General features: G+C 48.0%; 1 protein-coding gene across 8 annotated transcripts in view; it reads right to left on the bottom strand.

The window, feature by feature from the left end:
* MYLK (myosin light chain kinase) overlaps positions 1–18,260 on the bottom strand; it is a 279,895-nt gene that overhangs the window by 51,433 nt on the left and 210,202 nt on the right. For 7 of the 8 annotated variants that reach the window (XM_040484717.1, XM_040484716.1, XM_040484718.1 and 4 more), the window contains 2 exons: positions 15,741–15,827; positions 695–745 (listed from right to left, as the gene is read on the bottom strand). In XM_040484717.1, the coding sequence (XP_040340651.1) occupies positions 695–745; positions 15,741–15,827 (138 nt within the window). The other variant, XM_040484722.1, reaches the window with a different exon arrangement.

Raw genomic sequence — 18,260 nt, forward strand, 5'->3', positions numbered from 1 at the left:
TTCCAGAGCCTTCAGGGCAACACTGAGTACAGTGGCCGCTGCTCCAGAATGTCTGAGCTGATGGACCCTGCTAGCTCTCTTCGTTTCTTCATTTTGATTCTTCAGAAGTGGCCCACACAATTTACATGGCATAATTCTCCATCTGTCAATTGCTCTGGAATTTGCATCTTACCCTAAATGTTTGAATCTACCTCCTAACTCCTTTATTAATTAAGCAGCACCTTGCTTTCTAATCATCAGGTTACCCTGGCTGACAGGTTCAATATGGTTCATGTCCTCAAATATCTTTCACTGGGAAACAGACAAGGGCTCTATGTGACAAGGACATACAGAACAGAGTATTAAGAGAGCATAAAGTAGATCACCGCCTTAAGGGCAGTGTGGGGGGCAGAGAGCGAGGCAGAATTTCACAGAAGGGATGGGAAAGTCTCTAGTACTGCATGATGCCACATGATGTCCCTACAGCAAGGGACACTATAAGGGGAGTAGGAAAAAAGACAAGTAGTGGAAAAGGGTAGGGGACCAGGCTGTGCAGAGGCTCTTGGGGAAAATTTGGCCTGAATAACACACAGCTTGAATCAAGGAGGGCGGTGGTCTTTTGGGATCTCATACCAGTGGTCAATCTACCAGGACAAAAGAAAAACCCCTCATGGCAGAGGACTCTTGCCCCCAAATGCTGCTGGTGACCAATTACCTGCCTTCGGAGGTGTCTTGGGGGCAGGTTTCTTTTTCACAGTTGCATCACCTGAAACAAAGAAGTTCACAGGTTATTTTGTTAATCCTGGCTTTTCACAAAGCTCCTAAATCCTAGGAGCCTTGCCCACTGGTCCTCTGACAGACAGAGCCCTCACCTGAGTGTGGTTCTCAGGATATCTTGCACTCCTACACAGATGACCTTGTGACTGAATGAATATCAGTTCTCAGGGGGCCTCTGGAGGGTCTCTGGAGCCTCCATTGAGATAAAAACTAAAAAACGCTTGATTCTCCATTGTCCATTTCAACAATGATAACCCCACACTCACTAACTATTCTCTTACCCTAATGTCATGAAACTCAGAAAGGAAATTATGTCAGATAAACCACCTAAAATCAGCCTTTGGTGTGGATCCAAGGGTCTCAGGCTTCCTTTGGATCACAGACTTGGACTAGTGGCTTTCTTTCTTTTTTTTTTTTTTAATGTTTGTTGAATGGATCCATGAATGAATGAACAAATGAATGAACCAACCAACAGTCTCTTCCATTCCTACCCTATTCCTTCCACTTTCTCCAAATAATTCAAATAAGAAAAATGACCCAAACAGACCAATTTCACAGCAAAAACTTACTCATTTGGCTAAATAACAATATGATGAATATGCAAAAATATCCTCAGCTATCTTCATGGCTTATTTTCATCTTTTTTGAAAGTCTTTAATCAAAACCTATCTATCCAGGTGGAATGAAAATCTATGCACACACAAATATCTGCATGTGAATGTTTACAGTGGCTTTATTTGTAATTGCCAAAAGCTAGAATTTATCCACTTGTTCCTCAACGATAGAACGGATGAACTTTGGTATATTCATACAATGAAATGCTACTTATCAATAAAAAAGGAACAAACAACTGATACACAGAACAGATGAATCTCAATGATTCGTCTTTCTCTTTCACTAAGACAAGCCAGACTCAAAAGGCTACGAATATATAATTCTATTTATATGCCTTGTTCTAGACAAGGCAAAACTATAGAGACAGAGAACAGATTAGTAGTGGTGGGTGGGGGCAGGGGTTGACCATTAAAGGGCACAAAGACATGTTATAAGGTGGTGGAACCATATCCTGATTATGGCAATAGTTACATGACTATGTGCGTTTGTTAAGATTCACAGAACTATGCACTAGAAAGGGTGAATTTTACTGTATAGAAATTGTACCTTAATACAAAAATGGGAGTCACTTAACCAATGAGATCTTCCCTAACCACTCTATACCAAATACCAACCCCCTGTCCTCAGCACTCATCACCATTACCCCACTTTATTATCCCCCCCCCCGACCCATGGCACTGAACAACCATAAAACAAACCATTTACTTGTTTATTTATTGTCTCCCTTCCTCTATCCATTAAGTATAAGGATTGTGAAGGCAGGGATTTTTTCTTTTTTGTTCACTGCTGTATACCCAATGTGCCTGGAACATAGTAGGCACTTGGTAACTATTTACTGAGTGAATGAGTGGGGGTAATGTTAGTAATGTTAGCAATCACTCCTCCACAAAGTTTCACCTTTGCAGGTTACAGAGAAGAAGCAATATGTCCTGGCTTGGGCACTGCTGTCTGCCCATAGGCAAATTATATAACGGTGTGGATTTTCAGCTGTGCCTCTGTAAAATGGGGAGAGGGCTGCTACCTGAGAAGCTGAGAATTGCACAAGGACTGTGTAAGCAGGTGATCTCAGATCACAGAGCTGATGGCTACTCGTTATGAGGTTAAGCCCAGGGTGAGGCCTGCTTCCACCAAATTCACTCTGGCTTGTCACCATTATTGATTCATCTGTCCATCTCAAGAAACTTATTGAGGGCCTGCTATTTGCCAGGCAAAGGCCAGTCAGTACACACTACTAACATGTGTACCAAGAAGAAAATCAAACAAATGTAAGAAATCAGAGCTTGTCTTCAAGGGTTTAAATGTCAAGGCATGTGATCCACAGGAAAGCCTTTTTTTTTCCCCCATCATAAAGGGCATTGATGGGACAACTGGCAGAATTTACATAAGGTCAATAAATTAGATGATAGTATTATATCAGTGTTAATTTCATGTTTGATCATCAAGCTGTGGTGGGACTGTCCTTGTGGTTTTTTATTAAAATAATGTTTATTTTATTTATTTTTGAGAGAGAAAGAGAGAGAGAGAGGGAGAGACGAGCAGGAGAGGGGCAGAGACAGAGGGAGAGAGAGAATCCCAAGCAGGCTCCATGCTTTCAGTGCAGAGCTTAATGCAGGACTAATCCCACACCATGAGATCATGACCTGAGCTGAAATTAAGAGTTAGACACTCAACTGACAGAGCCACCCACGTACCCTGAGACTGTCCTTGTTTTTAGGAAATATACACTGAAGTATTTAGGTATAGAAGATATCCTATATACAATTTACTTTCAAACTACTCATAAAAATTATATATACACAGGTGTACATATGTGTATATGTGTGTGTGGAGAGATTGGGGGAGAGAGGGAAAAAGCAAGGGAGAGAAAATACAACACAAAACAATCATAGTAAAATGTTAATATTTGAGGAATTAGAGTGAAGGGTTTACAAGAATTATTTGTACTATTTTTGTAACTTTTCTTTAAGTCAGAAATTACTTCAAAATAAAAGTTAAATAGAAAGTTTTTTTAAAAAAGTTTTACCCAGGGTGCACCTAACTGGCTCAGTCCATAGAGCATGCAACTCTTGATCTAGGAGTGGTGAGTTAAGCCCCACATTGGGAGTATAGCCTACTTAAAAAAAAGAAGAAAAGAAGAAAAGTTTCATCCCTCCAACATGATGCAGTTGCTCAAATGAAGGAGTGCACTGTGGGCTGAGGAGATGGTTAGGAAGCACTCAGTGGTGGGACACAGAACGGATCTGAGGGCCTGAGAACATCTGAACTGGAGAAAGAAGGGCCCCATGGCTCAGGAACAGAGAGGGGTTCAGAGTTGAGGGTCAGGGTGTTTGGTGGAGGTTGTCCAGAGTGTAAGACTAGGATTAGAGAACAGTGGTGTGAAGGTAGTGTGACAATTTAAAGAAAATAAAAAAATTCAGTCACAGCAGTCACGTTTCAAGTGCTCGACAGCCACACATGGTTCGTGGCTACCATATTGCACAGACACAGAATATCACTGTCATCACGGTGCTGGTCTAGAATCCCAAGTTTGAGAGTTAGGTCTTTGTCCTGACTGAACAGGGAGTCCTCACACAAACGGCAGTTGGGTTGGGCTCAGGGACCCCTGGAGGTCTCTCCACCTCCTGGGGGACAAGGCTATCCAATTAGGAAGCTACTGCCATCCTTTGGGAAGGAAATGATCAAGGTCCAGCCTTGGTAAAGGCAGTCGCAAAGTAAATACAAGTAGGAGACAGAAGAAAGTTAAAACAATTTAGGGGCTGAAAAAGAGGGAGGTACAAAGATTCCTTAGAGATTTCTGGCTTGGATAAATGGGGAAAATTAAAGTTACAGAATACGAAATTTGGAAGGGAAAGATGAGGCATTTGGTTTGGTCCAAGTGAATATGGCAGACGAAAGAATTTAACCCGCTTGTAGGCTAGATGCCCAGGATCAGAATTCTAGAGAGAGGTTGGTGGAGATTGGAAGTGCAAGACTCCAGAATCAAACATGCAATCATAATGGAAACTGTGAGGATGGTTCAGTTCCTTGGGGGCAAGAATGCAGTGAAAGATGAGAAGGGGCCAGGGTCTGATCCCAGGTGATGCCCATGGTGAGGAGCTGGGAATTAGGAGAGGGCTATGGACCCCGAGAGATGGAAGGACTGTCACTGCAAGCAAGGGTGGAGAAGAATAGGCACTGGGAACTAGACTTCAGGTATGATCAGCACTGAGTGATGGGTAAGGTTTGAGAGGACAGGTGCCATGAGACAGTGGGGTCAGAAGTCACTCCAGAGGAAATTCTCAAGGAAACAGGTAGGGAGTCAGCTAATCTGATAAGAATTCTGGAGTTGAAGGGACAAGGACAAACAGGGTGATGGAAGAGGGAATGTCAATCAAGCAAGGTTTCTTCCCAGGTGAGAGAAGAGTACAGGTTTGAAAGCAGAAGGCTAGGAGTCAGTGGAGAGGGGGAGCCCCAAGATGGAACAGCATGGGAAAGACAAACCCCTTGGAAGTGAGTACCAGATGGGCTATGGAACAGCCATGACAGGTCAAGCCACGAAGCCCCTGCCCCTCTTCATCTAGGGCTGCTGGGAAGGGAGAGGCACAACTGGGAGAGGCCCGCACGGGAAGATAAGGGCTTCTACGAGAGCCAGCGTCTGACCTCCCATGGAGAACAAAAGCCACCTGTTCACGGTTGCTTTGTGGAGCTGCTGTTATCCCCCCAAATTTATATGTTGAAACTCAAGCTTCCCAGCACCTCATAATATGACCATATTTGGAGATAGGGCCTTTAAAGAGGTAATTAAATTACGGTGAAGCCATGGGGCGGGGGTCCTAATTCAAACCGCCTGGTGTCCTTATAAGAAGAGAAAATGTGGACACACAGAAACACCAGGGATACATGCACAGAGACGAGACCACGTGAGGACAGTGAGAAAGTGCCCATCTGCAAACCAAGGAGAGAGGCCTCAGAAGAAACCAACCTGCCAACATGCTGAACTTGGACTTCCAGCCTCCAGAACTGTGAGACAACATACTTCTGTTGTTTAAGCCACCAAGTCTATGATACTTTGTTGTGCAGCCACAGCGGACTGGAGCAGCTGTGGATGGGCTCTGGAGGCCAGTAAGGAGCTTGATAGCCCCAGGAATGGCTGGCCAAGAGCTAGTAAGGAGGATGGCAGTTAGCATACCATGAAATCTGATGACTCCGAAGTCCCACTCTTTACTAACCTTGGCAGCCCTAGTAAACCTACGTGGCCCTAGTAAACCTAGAAGTAGGGTCCCAACCAGTACCTGTCTTCCTCTGTCACAGTTAAATGGATTGAGGGCCAAAGTTTCATGTTTGTTCTATAAATCTGCATCTTCTGCTGTTTGAATTGGTTAGCATTTAAAGCTGGTTTAGTTCCTGTTAGTAAAGACAATTTTAAATGTTAATGATGTTCTATATCCTATTCTATACATATTTTATACAAGCATCTGCTGAAATCCATTAACTGTGTTCGGGGCTTAGCAGAATATATTTAATAGGTTGGAAAGCAGAATCCCCTGATCCTAAAACCTGGTTTCTCACAGTGAGCTGGGCTCAGTGCATACAGTGTCTAACCCACGATCTCATTGTCCTTTTTCCCCCTGGGTTCCTTCCCCAACCACATACAAGCAGGGCACCTCACATTGTTTCCACGTCATGAAAAAGGAGATAGATTCCCATAAAAGCCAGGTGATTTGTGAGGCTCATAACACCAGATGGGGCCAAGTTAGACACAGGAACCACGCCTCCTGATGCCCCGTGTGGCTGCCTCTGTAGCAGCTCACTCTCTGTTCCATCCTCATATCCAAGCCCTCAACGCCCTTCTCTGTCCCCCTGCAGGAATGCAGTGGGCACAGGCTCTGGAGCTGGGCTTGGGTTTAAATACTGCCCTGTCGCTCCCTAGGCTGTTGATTTAAAGCATGTTACTTAATGGGGCGCCTGGGTGGCTCAGTGGGTTAGTCGTTCTGACTTCAGCTCGGGTCATGATCTCACAGTTCATGAGTTTGAGCCCCGTGTTGGGCTATGTGCTGACAGCTCAGAGCCTGGAGCCTGCTTCCGATTCTGTCTCTCTCTCTCTCTCTCTGCCCCTCTCCCACTTGCACTCTGTCTCTCTCATAAATAAACATTAAAAGAAAAGTAGGTTACTTAGCCTTTTGGAGCTTTCGTTTCCTCATTAAAAACATGTGAAGGGGATAAGTAAAATTTGTTGTAAAGCATTAAGCTACGTTGTAAAGAAGGTAGAGCACAGGGTGCATGCTCTACTACCAGGCCCTCACCCCAGTCGCCCCTCTTCCCCAGATGGATCCCCAGAGGACTTCTCTGTCCACTCTGTCACCTATTTAGTATGCCACCCTGTATCAGCTGAGCTCTGTACCTACATGATATCTCTCATGCTGCTCCTGGAGTTCCTTCTCCCAGTTCAAGTCCTCAGGTAACCCTCTTGCTGGTCCAGATGCTCAAACTCTCAGCTCTCCCTGGGTTACTAACTAGTTTCCTCTTCTCTGGATTCATCCATCTTACCACCTTGTTGTCTTATACTAATGTCAGCCCTTTGTCTCTCATTCCCTTTCCAACACCTTAAACTTTTGCACCACCCATTGTCAAAGAGGAATATTCTAGAAGGAAAATAAAACCCAACTATATTTGCAAATCCCATGGCAGCTACCAACCACACTGTCAGGCTAGGAGGGCAAAACATCCTCCTGTGGCCTGCCACTTGGTCTGTCCCTCAGGGGAGGAGCTCAGTCCCCTCCCCCAGACAGTCAGCCCCAGGATGCACCCCCTTCCTGGCTTAGCACTGCTGTCAGGGTACTTTGTTCACTGCTTAGAGTTCTTCTTCTTCTTCTTCTTCTTCTTCTTCTTCTTCTTCTTCTTTTTTAAAGTTTATTTATTTATTTTGAGAGAGACACAGAGAGACAGAGCAAGCAGGGGAGAAGCAGAGACAGTAAGGGACAGAGGATCCCAAGCAGGCTCCCCGTTGGCAGCAGAGACAGCAGAGAGCTCGATGTCGGGCTCGAAACCATGAACTGTGAAATTATGACCTGAGATGAAGTCAGATGCTTAACTGACTGAGCCACCCAGGAGTCTCTACAGTTTCTCTTCTTATCCCTCTCTCTGCCAGCTTTGTTCTACCTGGGGCCCAGACCTCTTTCTCAGCCCATCTATACATCCCACTACCTGACCGTCCCTTCTCCTGGCACATACTGCAAGCCCAGCATGTCCAAAAGTAAATACAGGATCTTTTCCTCAAACTTGCTGCTTGCCCCTGTTTCTCCCAAGGCCCCCTCCCTACCATCCCCAGTCACTAGCATCGGTCAATTCCATTCACTCCATACCTCCTCGGTCTGCCACCTTCCACATCCCCACTGTCACCATTCTAGTCCAAACTACTACCGCTTCAGCCTCTGGTCCCCCGTCCCTGTCCTAATACGGCCGTCATTCCAAGGCAATCACTCCACTGTTTAAATGTCTCCAATGGCCACCCACTGCCACTTAACATAAAGTCAAACTCATCTTACAAGGGCCTCTGAGATGTGTCCCCAGCTTTTGTCCCATCTTCTTTCTTACTCTTCCCTCTTAGGGAATACCGTCACCCAGGCCGTTGGCGCTCAATGTCAGCGGCTTGCAGAATGGAGTGTGCATTATGAACACCTGGGAAATTTGCTAGAAACACAGTTCCTGGCTGTCCAGGGCATGCTGATGCTGTTGGGCCCTGCGTCACCCTCCAGGAGGGCTGCTCTATCCCCCACACTGAATGCCTTTCCATTTCTGCAGTATTGGCCACTGCCGCCAGCTCTTTGACGATTCTGGTACCTTCTTCCAGTAGGCCTCACCTCATCCATCACTACTGTCAGGCTGGGTTCCATGCTGCTTGGAGGTGGTTCTTTCTTAGCACTCCTCACAATGTATTACAATGCAGAAACACCTGTCCAACATGCATACCTCACAGCACACTCCCTGGAGACAGGAACAGGGGCCCATTTTGTTCACCTGTTGTACTGCCAGTGCCTAGTGTGGTACTTGGCATATGCTTGAAAAGCTATTAAAGGAACAAGTGGAGCCCCTGAGGATCTCTGTTAACCTGGGAGTTTCTAAGAACAGTCCACCCCTGGGGCTCTGATGCTGAGAGATAAAGCCCTGGGGCTTGAATCCCTCTGCAACTTCCCATTAAAAGCAGATCCTCTTTGCTCTGTCACCAACTAGATCAAAGCCGTTGGGTGCCGCGTCTTCCACTCTAAAGAGGAGACAGGCTGGAAGAGGTGCAGCAGCCCAGTGAAAACATCATGAACGAAGCACTGAACTTGGATGCCCGCTGGGGAAACCTGGGGCAGGGATGGGGAGGCCAGCCTCCCGGCTGTCTGGGCAACCCAGCATTTTGCTTCTGCACCAGGCCTGCCCAAGTCCTGACCTACTCCTGCTGAACCTTCCTGCTGCCCTGAGTGGTGGTGGGGGGAGGGAGCTAGAGGGGAGGAGGTCAGTACGCACAGGAGTTTCCAGACTGCTCAGTCTGAAAGCACAGGAGTGCCTCTCCCATGAATCAGCAGGGCAGAAGACCTGAGCAAGCTTTTGGGAGATATTTGCCGAGACTAAAGGTAGGCCTCTTAGCGTCAAAAGGGTCTGAGATAATGGAAAGCAAAGGAGAATTAGGGAGGTAGCACAAACAGCCTCGGGTACAGGGAGGTCCCTGGATGTCTGCTTCTCTGGGGACATTTCCCTTTTTAGGTAGTTAACTAAAAATAGACATCAAACCCTTCACAATTCCCAAAATCAGCATTAACTTTCTACCAAAGGCTCCTGAAGGTGACTCAGGCTGGGTGAAGTGTGGAGGAAGCATTCACGCACAGGGCTGTGTCAGAGAAGGGAGGGCGGCTGTGCCGACTTGAGGATGAAAGGTCGAATCCCACCGCCCTGCACTCAGGTAGACTCAGGGCTCTGGGTGACTTGACAAGCCCCCAACACTTCCCTGCCCCTTGCACACACCAGGCCCTTCCAGTATGTCTAATAGACAGACCTATGGAGAAATATTGGTCATATTCCCAGAATTAACATCTCTGGGCAAATTTCGTGAACTCATCTCCTATCAAAGGCTGTCACACAAGAAGATTCCAGAGGAACACTGCTCTTCTTGTTACTGTGAATGCTTATCCCCAAGCCCCTAGGATGGTTGTGAAAGAGGCAGCCCGGCATGGCCAGGATGGCAGTGCCAATGTCCTCTCTGGGGAGGACCCGTCCTCCCACTTAACAGGATCATGGGAGACAACGGAAGAGCTGGGGAAGGATCTGGAAGCAGCAGCTCAGAGATGGAGGTCACAGGGTCACATGCACGGCAGGGTGGGGGTGATAATGGGTACTATCACTCCTCATGGACAATATTTTGGTTGAGAGTAACTAGTAGTTGGCACCAGCTTTCAAATTCGTGGAATTCATGGAAGTACCCCAGCTTCTCTTTCAGGGTCCCACATCTTCCAGTGTCAAGCAATTATTGATGCCAAACCTCCACCTGTCCAGCAATTCCTTCCAGCTCTTTGAATACTACGGTGACTTAACATCCCCCATGACTCCAAGAGAATATTTAAAAGAAAGATATGATCCTGAGGGAATCTTCCAGGAAAACTGGACGCTACTTTTGACATCCAAAGATGCTTTCAAGATGATATGACTTTTGGTTTCAGAGAGACACCCATATGGAGGGCCAAGGCAAAGACATCTAAAAGCAAAATCTGGAATGGTCTATCATGGTGACTGAAGCCAAAGTGACCAATGTCAGGCCAACACCAGGCAAGGAATACACAGGGGTGTTCTGTCTGCATCGTCCCCAAATCCCACAAGTGCAGTAGAGGCAGGGACCCTTAAAGCATGGGAACTCATGAATCAATGTGAAAAATCACATGCTCATTATGGGCTGGACACTGACATTTCTCAGACAAACAGGCCCTGGTTCCTGTCCTCAAGTTATAAAAGTGACTTCTGCTCATTTACCTGTTTTCAAAACAACATCAGCTCTACAGACTGACAAGGAGGAATCCCTTAGTCTGTTATCACCCTGGCATCGCCTCATCTGTATTTTGTTTTAAGTTTATTTATTTATTTTTTAAAAAGAGACAGAGAGACAGAGAGACAGTGGGAAATAGAAAATCTCAAGCAGGCTCCGCATTGTCAGCACAGAGCCCGATGTGGGGCTCCAACTCACGAACTAGGAGATCATGACCTAAGCCAAAATTAAGAGTCAGATGCTTAACAGACAGAGCCACCCAGGTGCCCCTTCATCTGTATTTTCTAAAACCATTTCTTAAGCCCCATCAATGCCTCCCTCACAAAAAATTCCATTCAGATCCCCTCCAGCTGGAATCCCCTAGAACTGGACCTTCTGCTTAAAGCCTCCTTCTCATAAGGATGTTTCTGCTGCTGTGCAACCCAAGCCACACTTGCTGTAGTGTCAACCCATCACATATTGGATGATACAAAGGGGAGTTAGCTGACATCACCTGAACAATGTCAGACACACACACACACACACACACACACACACACACACACACACACAAAAGCATTCCATTGAACGAACTGCTATCAGAGATGGAAAAATTCTGGGCTCAGTTGGAGTCCCCATCTGACAGGTCTGGAGACGAACGGCTTTGACCAAGGCCATATGTTCAATGAGAGGCAGAACCAAGACTTTTGTCCCTTGCTTTCCAGCCTAGTGCTTTCTGGCTATGTCTTGTGCTGGAGCACTGCCCCAGAGCCAGGTGCAAGAAATGCGCATCTGGACATCCAACAAGGTGCTGCTGCCTCCCCGTGCCTCCTCAAATCAGGCAGAGTCTTGGGTGCTTCACCCTGGGCCTGTGCACTTCTTTCTTGCTCTTTCTCCAAAGGTAGGGGATGACCATTCTGAACTGGAGGAGTGGATGAAGTGTTCCAAGAGTGCTGACAGTAAATTCCCATCGAGGGGGGGAAAGGACCATTAAAGGCTATCAGGACAATTGACAAAAACTGAATGCAGACCCTGCATTAAATAGTAGTATTGGTTCAATGTTAACTGTCCTGATTTTAGTAACTGCATTGTGGTTATGTTCTTAGGAGATACACAATGACATATTTAGAGGTCAAGGGCATGATGTCTCTAATTTATTCATAAATGATATCTATATACCTACATGATGCATGGTGAATATATATGAATATATACATAGCGTGCATACATATGTATGAATACCTGATAAACGGTGAATATATCTATATGAATTCATACATAGAGAATGCGAGGACACTGGGAAAAAATGTAAATAATTGGTGGATCTCAGTAATGGGTACATACAAGAGTTCTTTATACTATTCTTGCAACTTTTCTATAAATTTGAAATTATATCAAAATAAAGTTATAAAAAAATGCCTCTTGAGAGGCATGCAGCAAACACCGTGACAGGTCTCAGGACCCAGCTGTCACTCTCCTTGTCCCCCCAGCTCTCAGGGCAGCAGACTCCTGCCCTGCTGTGGCCCGGGGGCAGCATTGCCCAGGCTTGTGTGGACTGCACGAAGTACAGCTCTGAGACCGGCAAGGCACAGTGCTGCAGCAGGAACATGGATCAGGGTTGTCCTCACAGTTCCAGATCTTACCAGCTGTCAGACCCTGGGCAGGACAATCTAGCTCTCTGAGGCTCAGTTTTGCCCATCTGTAAGATGAGAGCTACTTGTAGCTCAGTTGAATGAGACCTGCCTGAAGTGATCTGTGACTAAGCGCCTTAGAGGATGCCTGCTGCACGGGGGCTCAGTAGACACTAAGTGAGCACCTGAGTGGGGGGCCTCACAGCATCCCTTCCAGTGGGATCCTCCCTCCAGTGCTCCAGCAATGTCATCATTTCGCTTCAAACCACACTCCTCTCTCCTTCATAACCTGGCCCAGAGTTTCCCTGGTCCCAGGGGGAAACGACCACTCCTCATTCCTGTACTTGGGAGTTAGTGTCTGGCAGGTTAGCTTGTACCTGTCTGTGTTCTCTCACCCTGCTACCTGGCTTGGCAGATGGAACTGGCTTTTCCCTCATGGTCCCCAGCAGCACTCCCAAGGGCCCTCAGGCCATTGTGCGGACATGTGCCCTCTACTCTTATACCTGACAACTCACACACAGGACTGACCAACACAGCTGGGGGTGGGAAGAGGTCATCCAGGGAGGGATCTGGCTATGATCTATTTGGCAAGAAAACCACTTGGCCTTCCCTCGATTACTGGCAGGAGAAACGGACTTCCTGGTTAGATTAGGTACTTCCCAGCCCTTGAAAAAAATGAACACATGTTATAGCCAGACAGCTCAGAGATAAGAGAATCAATCTGGGCTTTCTCATGGGGTCAGAGATGTCTGGGACCAGGGATGGCCATGCTAAGAGAAAAAAGGCAAGTTGCAGAGGTGTCCAGGTTACGTGCTGTATTTACATAAGTATATGTAAGTGCATAGAAAAAGAATAATTGTGACTATATTTGAGGAGGTTAGTGGAACTGGGGGTAGATTAAAGAGGGCTTTCATGTTGCACCTGGTGTATTTCTATACTGTTTAGAATGTTTTAAAGAAGAATGCATGCATATTTAATTTATGTAATTAATAAATAATACAAATTAGCCCAACAAGTGAGAAAAGAATTGGGGGTACAGGCCTAAAAGACACCTCCTTCATTTCCTATCTCTGAGCAGCTGTCTTCTTAGGAGCCTCTGGGAAGGAAGCCCCATGGTGTTCAGGAGGCACCCAGAGAACTCTACAGGTTTCTGAACGACACGAACACAGGTATGTAAGCAGGTGGAGGGGCCACCAGAACCACCCGGCTAGTGTCCTCAGTGCCCAGCGGGTGATGTGTTGGGGTGACGAGAGGTTGGGTGGATGGGCCATTCAAAGTGGTCATTACTGTACACGGAGACACACATTTCCATCCCCTTGGGGGGTAAGACATCTGTCTGTAACTGCAAGACAAAGACTAGAGTAAAATTCCCCTTCCACAGACAAGTAGCGTCCTCTGGACTTAATCTAGATATGGATGTATGTGTTTGCTATGGAAAGGGAGACCAGCACTTTCTGCCAGCCAGCCCCTCTCCCTAAGCAGTGCCACTGACTGAGCCTCACTTCCCACTCACTCTGTAGGGGTAAGAACCTTGGCTTCCAGCTTTGCTTCCAGCATCTTGCTCCTTCCTTAAAGAGTAGAGATTGTGGGCTGGTGCCAGAGATACTCTGAGGACCTGGGCATGAGGGCTCCTAAGGCAGTGCCACACTGAACAGAGGCAGTAAGGGAGGCCCCCTCTGTTTCTGAAGACCAACAGTGTGGGCACAGGGTGCTTCTAGGCTTCCAGGCTGACCTACCACACCCTGGAATAGCTTAGAGGCTTGAACAAGTACTGAAGCCTGGATCCTACCTCTGGAGATTCTGATCTAACTAGGCTGGGTTGCCCCAGCAGCAGAGGTTTTTAAAAGCTCCACAGGTGTGTCTAATATGCAGCTGGGGTTGAGAGCCACCACCCCAAGTCAGATGATGACAACTTGTTCGGTGTGCCCCACAGCCCTCTCTCCCCCAGCGCAAAGGCCCAGCTCCCGGGGCTGCTCACTGTCCCCAGCTTGTTTTCTCCTTCACAACCTTCCCCTGGACCCCACCTCACTGTCCCCAGGATCTGCCTGTAATGGATGTGCCAGAGCTGAGGGCAGCAGGCTGCTGATGGCCCGGCTCAAAGTCCATGCACTCCTGCCTCTGCCCTCAGGAGAGGCGAATGACTGCATCGGTCCCTAAGTCACAACCACCTGGTGCTCTTCAAAGCTCCCATTTTGCCGTAACTAACAGAGCATGGGTCCAAGTGATCCTCTTGGAAAATAAAATCACCAACCCATTTTTACTGGGTTTTTCTTACAGTTATATACGCATTTCCAGCAACTTATTAAAGGTCTACTCCTGATACTCTGAGCTCCCCACTTTGGTTAAATATCCACTAGACATTATAATTCCAATTTGGCTGCCCCAACATACTGAAGGCTGAGCATCCCCCTGGCAGCTGGCTGGAGTATGCACAAGGAACCCAAGCTCATCATTAGGAGGGTAAATATGCAGCTTTGAAAAGAGGAGAATAAGGGGCACCCGGGTGGCTCAGTCAGTTAAGCGCCGACTCTGGATTTCGGCTCAGGTCATGATCTCATGGTTTGCGACTTTAAGCCCTGCACTGGGCTCCGTGCTGTCTAGTGCAGAGCCTGCTTAGGATTCTCTATCCCTCTCTCTTTGCCCCTCCTCCTCCTCCTCTCTCTCTCTCAAAATAAATAAACTTAAAAAAACACAAATAAAAATTTAAAAATATATATGTATATGCACACATAACTTCTATTTTATAACTGCACTGGTATAAAGATGAATATATTAATATTGTGAATTAAAACATTTTCTTTGACCCAAAAGTTTATTTTCTTCTAATTCTATAAGATATTGAGATATTTTTGTGGGGTGTTGTGCCTGATACATCAGTGGGCCCTGGGGGAAGGTGAGACCAGGGAGAGGGAGACACTCTGTAGAGTCACACAAGTCCTTCCTTGCACAGCTATTTATACCACAGCTGCAACTCTTGCACCTCCCTCTACGAGCAAGGCCGGGTCCCTCTATGAGCAAGGCCCGGCATCCCGGAAGCCCCAGGGGCAGCCCTCAGGGGACTCACAGTGGAGGAGGGGTGAGCCACAGACACATCACCAGACACTGGGCAGCAGACAGTGGCAGCAGGGAGGTGCTGAGTGCTCCGGGAGCACACAGGAAGGAAGGGTTACTTGCAGCTGGGGTAAGGACAAACTCAGGGATGACGCGGCTTTTCAGCGGGAGTCTGTCCCATGAAAGAGGTGTCTCACAGAGAGAGGTGCTCCCAGAGCAGAGGCATGATGGAAGCGGCATGGGCACTTCCATCGCACATGGAGGAGCTCGGGCTGGCCTGAGCATAAAGTAAGGAGACAGGAGTTGGGGGCAGACTCGGAAAGAAAGGCTAGACCACACGTCAGGACAAGTGTGCACAAGTGCAATGTCTGTGAGGCCCACTTGAATGGGACTGGTAGGCTCTGGGGACCGCTGGGCACCGCAATCAGGAGTGATGAGAGCAGAGCCACGGTTTGGAAAGCTTCTGCCCAGCAGGACTCACCTGGGAGAGATCAGGAGGAGGAGTCTTGGTGAGAAGCACAGAGGGCCTGAGTGAGGTGGCGAGTGGACGTGGGTATGCACCACTAAGGCTGTGCAGAGGCTGGGAGAGGCGGGCAGTGCCAAACGGCCACTGGCCCAGTCACCAAGGCTTCACGGGGTTCGCTGGGGTGCAGGCAAGGAAGCTGGGGCTCAGTCCTGGGGTTGCCTAGGAAAGCTGAGCAAGTACTTACTCTCTGTTCCTAGCACTGGGGGAAGAGAGCTCTTGGGCCTCCGGGCTTTCATCTCCGGGGCCTTGGCATTCTCCCTGGCAGGAGCATCTGGAACAGAACAGGTAATGACGGACATTAGTTGGCTGCTGCCCAAGGAAATGAACAGAGGAGGTGTCTCAATAAAAATCCCACCCCAACCAAAATTACAGCACCCCCCGGCTCCTCTTTCCACTCTGGGGGCCCTCTGTGCCTGCCGAGCAGACGGCGCCTGCCTCGGGCACCTTCCTCCACCGGAGCACCAAAGAAGGAGCGTGCGCGCACTCCACTGCGCCTTATAAATCAGGTGGAGAAAGCAGTCACCCAGGCAAGATGGATGGACAGGCTATGCTGGGAGCTATTATGCATTCCCCTGCATGGCAGGCACGGGCTGCCAGGAATCACATCACTGGCAGGGTCGGAGGAGCGGTGGCACCCCTGTGCTCACTTCTCTCCCATCTTTTCCCTTCACTGGGTCTTTACTCGCTGGCGCTAACGGCTCTGTATTTCCAAAAGCCTGCTCTGTATAGAGAGGTCTCTCCGACAGAAGAAAGAGGGGACAGGGTCCATGCCTCAGCTCATGGTCTGGAAGGGGCCTGCACCTTCTGATTTCCCAGACTTCTTTCTACAGATGGTCACTGACAGACTTTAAGACCAGATGAAGGCCTCTGAGCAGGCAGCCGGCATGCCTCACCCTCTCTGGACTGAGCCTTGGACCCATTATGGGAGTCTGTGCACTCCTCCTCAAAGTGGATCCAATGAAACTGAGCCTTCTGGGTGGACCTGAAATGGCACATGGATGAGTGCACAATGCCTTGGTCTTCTCTTCCATGTTCCCTATTCCATTTTAACGTTGAGTGTGGACATCACCACACTCTCTCCCTTGTTGGGGCAGAAGAGTAACATCACACTAGGCTGGGTGGTCAGAAAGGGCCCTACTGGGCCCCAAGGAGACTAGACTTCAGGAAGCTTTGGGGAAACCACCCAGGAACTCGGATAAGAAGGAGCTGGTTAAACAGCTATCACTGTGCTCCAGCATTTTCCCCACAAGGAATTCTCCTCAGGGATGTGCTGAGAGGGAGCCTCCCTGTCAGAGTCCCTTCCTGCCATTCATTTTCCGGATCCTGAAGACAGGAAACTCAAAGGGAGGAAGGAGGGGGTGGGACTTTCCAGCTGAAGCTTGAACCACATTCCTGTGGCTTGGCTAGGGAGGAAGGGCCATCTTGCTGTCTTGCCTCCTGGATGGGGCAGTCCTAGCTGCTAACACATGCCCTCTCCCAGACTGGTTCCTGGGGCTTTGTGTGGTGGACACAGGTTGCACAGAACTAGGGCCTAGGGATGAACACTTCCCTAGCACACGGTCTCCTGATGCTCCCATCTGGATGCACTGCTCCTTCTAGATGGCATTTGGGTCTCATTTCTGCTTCAGAAGGTGGATCAGCCTGTATAAATCCTCCCACAAAGAGTCAAGCTTCCTTCCTAACCTAAAGCCTGCCCACTCTCAGTTCTAGCTGGGTATTTCAGGAAAGGAGGCCCGGTGTGGGCATCGTCCAAGCTCACCGGCAGCTCCGAGGCACACAGGCCTCTGGGGCTACGGGGGCAACTCCCTACTGAAATCAGCCAAAGCTGTACACATGTAACTACAGGAATGGTTGTGCGTAGGCCTCATGAAGAGCTTCCTAGCAGTATATGGCAGGGAACAGTGCTGAGGGAACCAAGCTGGAAGCCCTACCCTGCCTCCACTATTCTCCTTCTGCCACATTCTATAAGAGCAAACAGAACCCTACATGGTGAGTCAGGGGTCCGTGCCTTCCGTCGCTGACACTGCCTGTGTCCTGTCTCCTCAGTGGCCACCCACACACCAGGTTCCATGTGGATACAGATGGAGAAGCAGAAAGTCCTGTGGGGAGGCGATGATTTCACTTCCTCACACTGGGTATTTTCCCCTGGCCTAACGGTCATTCTCAGCTACAGAAAAATCCTCAGTATTTGTCAACTTGTGTGGTTCTCAGCATTGGCTGCCCATTAGAAGCAGCTGTACATAGGTGTCTCACCCTGTAGATCCTGGTTTAATTGGTCTGGTTAGGGCCTGGGTGTCCATATTATCCAGAAGCTCCACAGATGACTTTCATATGTCACTCCCAGTCTGTGTGTGACATAGGCCGTGTGTGTGTGTGTGTGTGTGTGTGTGTGTGTGTATTTGTATGCACATGTGTGTACGTGCCTGTGTGTCTGAAGGTGGGCATGCGGTACATGGAGGGTCTCTGGGACTATTCTGAGAGACAGGAACACCTATCGTTGTATCTCTTGATGTCTGGGGACTAGGGTACCATCAACCAGGGTGTAGCAGTCTATGTTTCTTTCTTCCCTTCCTTCAAGACCTGATAGGCACCAATGACAATTTACAGGAAGGTACACTCCAAAGTGTGTTTGTTTTCCCCTTTTTTTTTTTTTATTAAATTTTTTTTCAATGTTTTTATTTATTTATGGGACAGACAGAGACAG

This window comes from Herpailurus yagouaroundi, unplaced genomic scaffold, assembly GCF_014898765.1.
Source record: "Herpailurus yagouaroundi ecotype Mexico unplaced genomic scaffold, PumYag 162, whole genome shotgun sequence".
NCBI classification, from domain to species: Eukaryota; Metazoa; Chordata; class Mammalia; order Carnivora; family Felidae; genus Herpailurus; species Herpailurus yagouaroundi.